This window comes from Salmo trutta, chromosome 14 (assembly GCF_901001165.1).
Source record: "Salmo trutta chromosome 14, fSalTru1.1, whole genome shotgun sequence".
NCBI classification, from domain to species: domain Eukaryota; kingdom Metazoa; phylum Chordata; class Actinopteri; order Salmoniformes; family Salmonidae; genus Salmo; species Salmo trutta.
Genome location: NC_042970.1, coordinates 38,560,763 through 38,573,554, shown reverse-complemented (window position 1 = coordinate 38,573,554; position 12,792 = coordinate 38,560,763). Strand labels below are relative to the sequence as shown.

At 41.7% G+C, this 12,792-nt stretch overlaps 1 protein-coding gene across 4 annotated transcripts; it reads right to left on the bottom strand.

The window, feature by feature from the left end:
* Positions 1-5,404: 5,404 nt before the first annotated feature.
* LOC115208035 (voltage-gated hydrogen channel 1) lies at positions 5,405-12,152 on the bottom strand. Of its 4 annotated transcripts, XM_029775750.1 has the most exons (8): positions 11,803-12,152; positions 9,962-10,247; positions 8,034-8,134; positions 6,938-7,185; positions 6,560-6,664; positions 6,005-6,236; positions 5,685-5,797; positions 5,405-5,545 (listed from the first exon to the last, which is right to left on the bottom strand). In XM_029775750.1, the coding sequence occupies exons 4-8, from the start codon at positions 7,112-7,114 to the stop codon at positions 5,489-5,491; spliced, it is 684 nt and encodes a 227-aa protein (XP_029631610.1). In that variant the 5' UTR covers positions 7,115-7,185; positions 8,034-8,134; positions 9,962-10,247; positions 11,803-12,152; the 3' UTR covers positions 5,405-5,488. The 4 variants fall into 4 exon arrangements, with proteins under 4 accessions (XP_029631610.1, XP_029631609.1, XP_029631611.1 ...); XM_029775749.1 differs by lacking the exon at positions 9,962-10,247; XM_029775751.1 differs by lacking the exons at positions 8,034-8,134; positions 9,962-10,247 and having other exon boundaries at positions 6,938-7,170.
* Between the last annotated feature and the right edge of the window lie 640 nt (positions 12,153-12,792).

Here is a 12,792-nt window from a genome sequence, read left to right as displayed (position 1 = left end):
TTTGGGTACAGGAAGGACAGTTGACCCCCTCCCTTTTGTACCATCACCCAACATACCTTTCCCCCAACCCAGGGTTGTAAAAATTCCAAGAGGAGAATCTACTATCACATGTTTCATAGAGAGACAATATAGCCATATTACCATAAAATGGTTTACATGATAGCCTCAGCGATGAGACTTGAATCCACATGGTTGTATAAAATGTATTAATAAGGATAAAGCTATTTGTAATACATTGAGATGCTATGTACTGATGTTAATGTGATAGAATTGTATTCCTGTAACCAAGTCGAACTCAGTCATAGGCACGCCCCCAGGGACACATACAGGACCAGGCGTCATTTGACAAGCCTGTTCTATGGGCACTATAAAACACCCCCTGATTTACATTTCTAGAGACCAGGCCTCCACTCCATTGTGAGTTTGGCCCATAGGTTTGACCAGCCAAGTACTCTACTGAAAGTGAACCATACCACGTGGTTAACATTTAGACTATCGATATCGACAGAATAAGAACAAGTCTTTGATATTAATTATTAGTCTGCAGCTAAGTAAATTATATCATCGAACGCGAAGACCAACCACATCCATTCTATGACGACATTAATGAATGTCGCTCTGAAAGATCCATTCTAACCGAGAGAGAGAACGCTGACAAACTCTCCATCAGAACAAAACTCTCCAACAAGAATCCCGACGACACATGAGCGTAAATATATATTGATTGCAATTGTTCCCGAATGAGTGAGCCTTCAATTGTCAATTGTTAATATTAATGAACTCTGTGTAACTTCTCAGCTTACCGTTTTATGGCCCATTGTCTAACAGACCAGCCATGCTTGTTAGCCAGTAGGGCACATTCCTCTACCCATCCTTTGTGACGATAGTTACTGTTTGTATGTTTTCTGTTAATTACTTAGTGTAGTAAATAAATGATTTTAAGACAATTGATGTATGGATGATTTTAGTAAAGACTGGGTTCGTGCAGATAACCAAGAATTTACAACTTTCATGATGAGACTGAAAATAAGAGAAGGGTTAATATTGACTGCTATCGATGTAAAATATTACTAAGTATTTTAAGAGTTTATTCAGAAGATAACAGCTCTATAAACGTTCTTCTGTGGTGCCCCGACTTTCTAGTTAATTACATTTACATGATTAGCTTAATCAGGTAATATTAATTACAGAGAAATAATTTTATAAGTTAGCATGTCATATCACTTAATCCGGCATAGCCAAAGACACGACAATTGTCTTAAACATATTGCCAAGTGATGGCACAAGTCCATCTTCCAGACCTCTGGTCAGTGTCATGACACCTTTATGTAACACCCGACGTATGTTTTATTGCCAGTTTTCCTTTTCCTCAGGCGTTACTCTCTGGAGGCAGCCATGTCATGTCAGTCACCAGCTCCATGACCTTCTTACCTGTCTGCAGCCGCCCAGCCGGGCTTCAACGCCAAGCTGCCTTACGACTTCTTCCCTTTTATATAAACGACCAATAGACGGAAGAGAGGGCAGGTACGGTGTATTCGGAAAGTATTCAGACCCCTTCCCCTTTTCCAGGTTACAGCCTTATTCAAAAATATTTTTTTTAAATCCTCAATCTACACACAATACCCAATAATGATGAAATGAAAACAGGTTTTTTTAAATGTTTAAAAATAAAAAACAGAAATACCTGATTTACATAATTATTCAGACTCTTTGCTATGAGACTCACATGCATCCGGTTTCCATTGATCATACTTGAGATGTTTCTACAACTTGGAGTCCACCTGTGGTAAATTCAATTGGTTGGACATGATTTGGAAAGGCACTCACCTGTCTATATAAAAGGTACCACAGTTGACAGTGCATGTCAGAGCAAAAACCAAGCCATGAGGTCGAAGGAATTGTCCATAGAGTTCCAAGACAGGATTGTGTCGAGGCACAGATCTGGGGAAGGGTACCAAAAAAATGTCTGCAGCATTGAAGGTCCCCAAGAACACAGTGACCTCCATCATTCTTAAATGGAAGAAGTTCGGAAGCACCAAGACCCTTCCTAGAGCTGACCGCCCAGCCAAACTGAGCAATCGATGGAGAAAGGCCTTGGTCAGGGAGGTGACCAAGAACCCGATGGTTCACGAGTTCCTCTGTAGAGATGGGAGAACCTTCCAGGACAACCATCTCTGCAGCACTTCACCAATCATGCTTTTATGGTAGAGTGGCCAGACGGAAGCCACTCCTCAGTAAAAGGCACATGACAGCCCACTTGGAGTTTGCTAAAGGGCACCTAAAGGACTCTTAGACCATAAGAAACAAGATTCTCTGTTCTGATGAAACCAAGATGGAACTCTTTGGCCTGAATACCAAGCATCACGTCTGGAGGAAGCCTGGCACCATCCCTACGGTGAAGCATGGTGGTGGCAGCATCATGCTGTGGGGATGTTTTTCAGTGGCAGGGACTGGGAGACTAGTTCGGATCGAGGGAAAGATGAACGGAGCAAAGTACAGAGAGATCCTTGATGAAAACCTGCTCCAGAGCGCTCAGGACCTCAGACTGGGGCGACGGTTCACCTTCCAACAGTACATCAACCCTAAGCACACAGCCCAAGACAATGCAGGAGTGGCTTCAGGACAAGTCTCTGAATGTCCTTGAGTGGCCCAGCCAGAGCCCGAACTTAAACCCGAATTAACAGCTCTTGAGATCTAAAAATAGCTGCGCAGCGACGCTCCCCATCCAACCTGACAGAGCTTGAGAGGATGTGCAGAGAGGAATGGGAGAAACTCCCCAAATACAGGTGTGCCAAGCTTGCAGCGTCATACCCAATAAGACTCGAGGCTGTAATCCCTGCCAGAGGTGCTTCCACAAAGTACTGAGTAAAGGGTCTGAATGCGCATGTAAATGTGATCAGTTTTTTTTATTATTTGGCAAAGATGTCTTGTTTTTGCTTTGTCATTATGGGTTATTGTGTGTAGACTGAGAATTTTATTTGATCAATTTTAGAATAAGGCTGTAACGTAACAAAATGTGGGAAAAAAATCTGAATGCACTGTATGTTCTAATATCCTCACCAGCATACCACTTAAAATGCATAGCCAATACATTGCTTCATTCTGAGTGGTATGCTAGTGTGGATATCTATACAGTCAATCAGTGTACTGATCAAATTGAATGTCAAAACAAAACTGATATTGCACAGACGGTTGGTTCTCTCGTTGTACTCAAATACTGTTAGCAAATACCTAAGCTTTTATTTATTTGTACATGGTTAAACTTTTTTCAAATAAAATGTCATATTTTCAGTGATTCATACTTGTATTGTCTTTACATAGCAGGCAACAGTGGTATTCAGAAAAACAGCCAGATGCAACAAATTCATTACAGGGTCTTATTTACAACAAATTAGATGACAATTCATTGCTTATTTGAATACAGGCATGGCACATACAAACCCATACATTTGGAACTATGGAACTTTGTATTGCAAAGCAGGATACTGGCATATGATATGAATCCTACTAGTCAATTAAATGTGATCAGCTTTTAAAATCAGCTTGAATATGCAGATAATGGTTGGAAGGTTGACCTAACATTGGCTCATGATGTGGAATCTACAGTTGAAGTCGGAAGTTTACATACACAGGTTGGAGTTATTAAAACTTGTTTTTCAACCACTCCACATATTTCTTGTTAACAAACTATAGTTTTGGCAAGTCAGTTAGGACATCTACTTTGTGCATGACACAAGTAATTTTTCCAACAATTGTTTACAGACAGATTATTTAACTTTATCACAATTCCAGTGGGTCAGAAGTTTACATACACTAAGTTGACCATGCCTTTAAACAGCTCGGAAAATTCCAGAAAATGATGTCATGGCTTTAGACGCTTTTGATAGGCTAATTGACATCATTTCAGTCAATTGGAAGGGTACCTGTGGATGTATTTCAAGGCCTACCTTCAAACTCAGTGCCTCTTTGCTTGACATCATGGGAAAATCAAAAGAAATCAGCCAAGACCTCAGAAAAAAAATTGTAGACCTCAACAAGTCTGGTTCATCCTTGGGAGCAATTTCCAAATGCCTGAAGGAACCACGTTCATCTGTACAAACAATAGTACGCAAGCATAAGTATAATCACCATGGGACCATGCAGCCGTCATACCGCTCAGGAAGGAGACGCGTTCTGTCTCCTAGAGATGAACGTACTTTGGCGCGAAAAGTACAAATCAATCCCAGAACAACAGCAAAGGACCATGTGAAGATGCTGGAGGAAACAGGTACAAAAGTATCTATATCCACAGTCAAACGAGTCCTATTTCGACATAACCTGAAAGGCTGCTCAGCAAGTAAGAAGCCAATGCTCTAAAACCGCCATAAAAATGCCAGACTATGGTTTGCAACTGCACATGGGGAATAGACTTTTTGGAGAAATATCCTCTGGTCTGATAAAACAAAAATACAACTGTTTGGCCATAATGAACATCGTTATGTTTGGAGGAAAAAGGGGGAGGCTTGCAAGCCGAAGAAAACCAACCCAACCGTGACGCACGGGGGTGACAGCATCATGTTGTGGGGGTGCTTTGCTGCAGGAGGGACTGGTGCACTTCACAAAATAGATGGCATCACGAGGAAAGAAAATTATGTGGATCTATTGAAGCAACATCTCAAGACATCAGTCAGTAAATTAAAGCTTGGTTTCAAATGGGTCTTCCAAATGGACAATTACCCCAAGCATACTTCCAACGCTGTGGCAAAATGGCTTAAGGACAACAAAGTCAAGGTATTGAGTGGCCATCACAAAGCCCTGACCTCAATCCTATAGAAAATTGGAACTGAAAAAGTGTGTGCGAGCAAGGAGGCCTACAAACCTGACTCAGTTACACCAGCTCTGTCAGAAAGAATTCACCCAACTTATTGTGGGAAGCTTGTGGAAGGCTACCTGAAACGTTTGACCCAAGTTAAGCAATTTAAAGGCAATGCTACCAAATACTAATTGAGTGTATGTAAACTTCTGACCCACTGGGAATGTGATAAAAGAAATAAAAGCTTAAATAAATCATTCTCTCTACTATTATTCTGACATTTCACATTCTTAAAATAAAGCGGTGATCCTAACTGACCTAAGACAGGGATTTTTACTTTGATTAAATGTCAGGAATTGTGAAAAACTGAGTTTAAATGTATTTGGCTAAGCTGTATGTAAATTTTCGACTTCAACTGTATCTAGTCTGAGTGCCAATGTGTTTTCATACCAACTTATTTTCACTCATTGTCATGCCAAAGGTTTGGCTTGACAATGACAACAATTGAGTTGACAAGAGCACAAACGGATCTAGGACCAGGCTAGTAACTCAGTGTAAGCTCCAGTCATTGTGGAATTACTTACTGAAATGGTGTATGGATGGTGAACACTATTTAGAATATACCCTTGTTTATTAAACAATTCCAATGACACTATAAGTGGATAATGAAAACGGCATCATCTTCCTCTTCCTGCATCAGAACTCAATGGCATGCTGTCGGAGGATAGCTCGTAGTTTACTGTTCTCTTGTTCCTAAAAAGGGGGGAAGAGATTGAAGGGTGGGTTAAAACCAGGTTTGTTGACTGATGCTCTTGATAAGATGTAGAATGTAAATGCCTTAACGGGTCTCGGGCAGGTGGGATTTTGGGTTCCCGGGGGCTGCCCAACTCACCATCTTGCCATTGTGCTCTTGTAGGTCGTTAACTTGCTGTACCAGGTGATCGTTGCTCTCCTTCAGTATTTGAACTTCGCGATCGGCCTGTGACTTCACAGACACCAGGATTCCTGGGTGGTTGAAGAAAACATGCCATGTTGGACACAAACCCATTTTGCGACATTGGTGACCTTGCTAGCTACTGTATGTGACATAAAAGGTTGTGTTCATTGGGGCAAGCTTCAACATGTTTCACAATGGAAACCTTAAAATCTGTGTTTTTTATTGGACATGTCCAGGGAGTGCCTAATGAACACGACCAGTGGGGGATCTCTCACCGTTGACTATCCTGGCCACCCTCCAGAGCCTGAGGAGGATCAGGAGGCCCATGCCATCAAAGGCATCTTTACGGGTGATATACACAATGTCCAGGATGAAGGACACAATCACCACCAGCCCGTCAAACACCTCAAACTTGTGATGGAAGAACTCCAGCCGGTAGGCCAAGAGCTTTCCAGCTAGCTCCACCATGAAGAAGGTGAGAAGAGCCAGACTCAGGTAGTGGAAGACCTGGTGAAGAGGGAAAGGACAGAGGAGGAGTTGTAAGAAGGTTTGGGTCACGCATGTCTAGATCCGTGTGCCAAATGGCAACCTATTCCCTATATTTAACTAGGCAAGTCAGTTAAGAACACATTCATATTTTACGACAGCCTAACCTGGGAAAACTCTCCCCTAACCCGGACGACACTGGGCCAATTGTGCGCCGCCCTATGGGACTCCCAATCACAGCCAGTTGTCATACAGCCCGGAATTGAACCAGGGTATGTAGTGACGCCTTTAGCACCGAGATGCATCGCCTTAGACCGCTTCGCCACTCAGTGGACATATCTCACCTGAGGGGCAACGTGCCCATGCGCCAACTTGATGATTGACAGGTCGATCAGTAGCTCGCCCAGCACAAAGATGGCATCCAGGATGACCAGGCACACCACAGCTATCTAAACCAAAAGCAAACACTCAACATCAAAGACGAATACCATAGCGATCCAAACCACAGCGAAACACCCAACATCAGTAAAGACCAACCTTCTGACAACAATGTACAACAAGAGAATGGGAGTTAATTTACTGTCACATTTGCAGCCTAGATTGAGAAACACACATTCCCCATCCACAGTTGACAGTTGACATTTGATTTGAGCAAAGGTAACATTGACTAACTGTGTTGGATAGATAGTATGACCATTGCCTACTCCACGCATATTCCATACCTGGAATCTCTCTGAGCTGTAGAGTCTCTTCAGGGAGCCTCTGAAGGTGAGTTCCCCGTGGGGAAGCTGTCCTGTGGCTGGTCCCGGCTCCTCTCTAGCCTCATGCAGCCCCTCATTGTGCCAATGGGCTGTGTGGTTATCACCCACCGTGGTGAAATGCCTCAGGTACTTGGACATGGTGCTGCAGGAGCGGGTGGAGTGGGGTGGCCCACCACAAAGAGACTGTGGTTTTCCTGGTTAGAAGTTAGCTTTGGGATTTACCATTTAGTTATCAAATGTCACAAGTTTGTCTGAAGTACAATAACTCAATAGCCCTAGTGTTTGTCTAAGGTTTTCATTTCCTAACATTGACATTGTTATTTTAACCAATTTACTAGAATTAACAAGGTTCATATCATCCCCAGCATGTTGATTAGGCGTTGGAATACATATTGTAACCATCGTATTTTCATATACACAAAAAATAGACAGTCATTCATTGTACTGTACAATACGAGTATACTTCTCATTTTAAACATTGCAAAAGCATGCAAGATGTCAACAAACCAAACCCTTTGACTCAAGATGCAAGTGAACTGTGTGGCCAACCTATGTTGAATTTCCTAAGAAAATCTAGACCAATAGATTTTATCATTACAATAAATAATTGTTTTATTTATTTTGTAGTCAAAAAGCTTTAATACATTTAGTGATAATGGTCAACAAATGGTTTTACCAATGTAACGAGTGTAAAATAGCAACAATAACAATTCTATAGCCTGGTACAAGATCTAGGAGAGGGGGTGACCTCGACAATTTATTGTTAAAACGAGAGGCTGCCTGGATCTCTAATTTAAAGACCCTTGCTCCCTTCGGTCTCAACGTAGACTTTGATCTGAAGCCATTCTTGTGATTTTGCTATTGTAAATGTTTGTAAGCATATGTAGCCAAGTTGTATCTATGATCGTATGCTATCCATTTAGGTTTTTTGGATGCTATTTTAAAATATGAGAATTAACCAATGATATCAAGCCACACCCGGCCATGATTACAGACACCTGTAAGTGTCTTTTGACACTATATAAAATGAGTCACCCCGCAGTGTTTGTCATTGTACCTTGATGAAGACAGCTCGTCTGTCGAAACGTTGAGTGTGTGGCTCTCCTTTATTTTTCTCCTTTGTGTCATGTCAACTCCTTGTCATGCCAGAGCCCTATACTACAAATCAAATCAAAATGTATTTGTCATATGCGTCAAATACAACTGGTGTAGACTTTACCGTGAAATGCTTGCTTACGAGCCTTTCCAACGACGCAGTTTCAAAATAATAATAACAAATTGTAACACAAGTGGAATAAAATACACAAGAATGGAGGTATATACAGGGAGTACAAGTACCAGGTCAATGTGCAGAGGTATGAGTTATTTTAGGTAGATGTGTACATGAAGGCAGGTAGATATGTACAGTCGTGGCCAAAACGTTTGAGAATGACACAAATATTAATTTTCACAAAGTCTGCTGCCTCAGTTTGTATGATGGAAATTTGCAAAACAAAGCTCTAGAAAGTGGCCCAATTTCCCGAGTTGGATGACTGTTCAAATAGATTTTTCCCAGTTGTTTTGAACGCGGCATTAGAGTTGGGATTATTGTTCATTGTTTAGCTAGCTAGCTACATGTCTAAATAAAATACTCCACTATGAAAGTGACCATTTCACTATTCCGTTTACACCTTCTGTATCCTGTGCATGTGACAAATAAACTTAGATTTGATATAGTGTGTGTTTTCCAGAGATGGGTGTAGACAAAGAAGAGCTCTCCAGTAGGTGTACCAAAACATTCACAGGCCATTTTCTCAACAGCAGGGTTACAAGTTTACTTTGTAATTGTTCCTCAACCACAGTGTATGATATACCATTTTCTAGTTCAGAGCCTCTACTTTTATCCAATGTAAAAAACTACATTTCAAATTTTGCTACATAGGACCGAATCCAGGTGGTGGGTCACAAATTGTTAATACCGATCACATTACACATTTAGTAATGACAGAATTTGCTTTCCAAACTGTACGTTTTTCGCGAGATTGTATTTTGAAATTTGCGAAAGGCAAACACAGCCGCAACCAACCATAGACATACTCTTTAATCCATTGATGGCAGTTTCCATTCAAGTTAAGACTGGCAGCCACTGCTAGCGCATTCGTTTTAAAGTCAAATTGAGATTCCAAAACCCTTCTATGGATTATATGTCTATGGCCACAATGCAACAAGCTGTTCCACATGTAGAAGAAGGAGCGATAGCAGTGGGAAAAGGGTGCTTGTGCATTGATAATCACACAACAAGATGGCATTAACAATAAGTATTAAAATAAAGCCTACTTCCTGATGAATTTGCAAGATAACTTTTATTTCATTTTGACACAAATGAAAATGTGGCACTGACTTGTCCCATGAATTGATGTTCCGGCATTCCACTAGCTCCAGGGTTTCCACTAGCTCCAGGGTTTCCCAAACTCGGTCCTCGGGACCCCAAGTGGTGTATGTTTGGTTTTTGCCCTAGCGCCACACAACTGATTCAAATAATCAACTAATCATCAAGCTTTGATAATTTGAATCAGCTGTGTAGTGTTAGGGCAAAAACCAAAATGTGCACAGAGTTTGGGAAATGCTGCTAGCCATTTGCAACAGGCACGCACAGTAAAAAGCGTGCTTGTGGGAGGTGGACGCAAGTATGGGAACTCCATAGGCCTACTTGGGGTGTGTCTGAATGTGAACATTGCGAAACAAGTGGGATCATCAACACCAGTGGGTGTGTGTCGAAACCTAACAGCATTTTAGTTAAGCAAGTTAGGCAGAGTAGGACCATTAAGGTGGAAGGTTAGAAACAAACATAGCAGGTTAGGAGAATAAACGTAGCAGGTTCAAATCAAAGTTTATTGGTCGTGTACAGAGGTTTGCAGATGTTAACGCAGGTGCAGCGAAATGTTTGTGTTTCTATACTAAATAAAAATATAAAAATGCAACATGCAACAATTTCAAAGATTTTACCGAGTAAAAGGTTCACAAGGATATCAGTCGATTTAGGCCCTAATCTATCAATTTCAGATACTATTTTTTTTTAAAGGTGGGGGTGTGGATCAGAAACCAGTCCTTATCTGGTGTGCAGCGCGATATATCTTCTTCGCATAAAGTTGATCAGGCTGTTGATTGTGTGGAATGTTGTCCCACTCCTCTTCAATGGCTGTGCGAAGTTGCGGGATATTGTTGGGAACTGGAACACACGTCGATCCAGAGCATACCAAACGTGCTCAATGGGTGATGTCTTGTACGCAGGCTATGGAAGAAATTGGACATTTTCAGCTTCCAGGAATTGTGTACAAGTCCTTACAACATGGGGCAGTGCATTATCATGCTGAAACATGAGGTGATGGCGGCGGATTAATGGCACGACAATGGGCCTCAGTATTTCATCATGGCATCTTTGTGAATTTAAATTGCCATCAATAAAATGCAATTGGGATTGTTGTCCCTAGTTTATGCCTGCCCATACCATAACCCCACCGCCACCATGGGACACTCTGTTCACAACATTGACATCAGCAAACCGCTAACCCACACGCCATACACGTGGCTTGTGGTTGTGAGGCCGGTTGGACCTACTGCCAAATTTGAAAAAAAACGACATCTTATGGTACATAAATGAACATTCAATTCTCTGGCAACAGCTCTGGTGCAAATTCCTGCAGTCAGCATGCCAATTGCACGCTCCCTCAAAACTTGATACATCTGTTGCATTGTGTTGTGTGACAAAACCGCCCATTTTAAAGTGGCTTTTTATTGTCCCCTGCACAAGGATTTCGCTACACCAGTAATAACATCTACTAAATTTGTGTATGCGACCATTACAATTTGATTTATTTGACCTTTGTAATGATCATGCTGTTTAATCAGCTTCTTGATATACCACACCTGTCAGGTAGATGGATTAAATTGGCAAAGAGAAATGCTCTAACCGGGATATAAACAAATGTGTGCACAAAGTTTTAGAGAAATAAGCTTTTTGTGTGTATGGAAAATGTCTGGATGGGCTCTTTTTTTCAGCTCATGAAACACGGGACCCACATTTTACGTTAACATTGGCGTTCAGTGTAGCTCCAACACTGCAGTAATACCTAGCAATACACACAAACCAAAAATAAGAAGCTGTTTGTCTCTAAATCCCAGTTTTGATGCACCTGTACTGTCTACGCCTTCTAGGTGGTAGCGGGGTGGGGTGAACAGGCCGTGGATCGGCAGAAAAGCAACATCTACCGTCGTAGTATGGATGAAGCCTGACCTGGAATGTTAAGCTGGCTAGTATTATAAAATCCTGAGTAGATCTAGTTTACTTCGTTGTATACCACTCCGGAGTGACAAGGCTTTGACATGATAACACAAACAGATCTGGGACCAGGCTATCAATTTGAGGCCACACGAGAAATGACACCACTCAGTCCACCGAGGACTGGAATTGCCACTCACTAATGTAGAAACATATGTGTTGGCAACAATGTTTCGGAATACTGAGCGACACTTGCGGGGCACGTCTGATCTACAGCTCAAACCCAGGCATCTTGAGGACAACTCGTGATTTCCTGCTGGTATAAAAAAAAAAAAACGCCCGCTCTGCACTTTACACTATGTGCAAATCAACTGAATTAACTGGCATAATACATCGTTTATAATTCGTGTCATCCTTGAGAACTATTTACTTTTGAGTAGCCCACTAAAATATGTTCATATCCACCGAAGAAATAGCCAGTTCACTAATATAATACCATCTGAGCAACACCAAATCCTATCGTAGTGTAAAGTGATAACCACCTTCAACAAATAAAGTATTCATTTACCTTAATGTAGAACTAGTGCTTTAATAGTTTATAGTCCCGTTGAAAAGTTGTTGATGTCCTCCGTTTTTCCCATAAAACCTTTGTCCTCAACTCCGCCTCTGTCTCAGAACCAGCACATTCCAAGAGGAAGAGGGGTTTCGATGAAACTCGGCGCCCGTGTAGACGAAAGTTGACTGCATTAAATTTGGAACCGCACTGCCTCCCAGGCGTGAGCCTGGTATTCAAAGGCTATGTCGGCTCAAAACAAAAGTGATGTAGCCTAATTTAGGCACGTGTATTAATGAGTAGGATTATGTGTTTTCCATGCAACGGTGATTGCTTTTGATAAACGCTTTATCTGCCTTCCCAATGAAAACAAGTTTGAAAATGCAAAAATGTATTTTATGGAAAAGAGATCTATGTTTCTGAATGATCAACATGCTGCCTTGTTGACAAAATGACGAGCAGCTCCCAATGACGTGATGGGCCATTGTCCAGTGGCATCACTAGGGCTGGGCTTCGAGGGCTTCAGCCCCAGATGCTTTTTGATCGAGCAGGAAGCTTTTGATGTTCCATAACCACACATCACCAGTGGCGACCAGTCATTCAGGGCAGGTGGGGCAGAGCCACCTGTTTTGAGCCCCACATTTTTAGCACAAATATATATATATTATTGGGGGGCTTGCCTGTTTTGCACGCTATTTTGGCATTCATACTGTCACATATCAATTTGCAAACAATGTAAAACATATATATATCATTGAGTTAATAAAGCCACATACATACATGGTCTCTTTTTTGTTTTCTTGAGTAAGGCAGCTCCAAAATCCAGGTGTTTCAGCCCAGCTCAGTGCTTTCTGTGGTGGTGGGGCAAGCCAGCAGAAAATACGGAGCATTGCGCCGTGATTGGCTCAGTGTTCTGTCACTCATGGGGGCACTACGTCATCGCCAAGTCTAAGGGGAGACCTTAAAAAATTATAGCCCCTTGGGTGCTGCCATAGAGTTACATTA

What these genes read in the sequence shown, in the direction of transcription:
- LOC115208035 (XM_029775750.1), bottom strand. Translation starts at nt 7,114, where the DNA reads ATGTCCAAGTACCTGAGGCATTTCACCACGGTGGGTGATAACCACACA. An exon ending in ACAGCTCAGAGAGATTCCAG is followed by an intron (nt 6,665 to 6,937) that starts GTATGGAATATG and finishes CTTTTGGTTTAG; the next exon opens with ATAGCTGTGGTGTGCCTGGT. An exon ending in ATGGGCACGTTGCCCCTCAG is followed by an intron (nt 6,237 to 6,559) that starts GTGAGATATGTC and finishes CCTCTTCACCAG; the next exon opens with GTCTTCCACTACCTGAGTCT.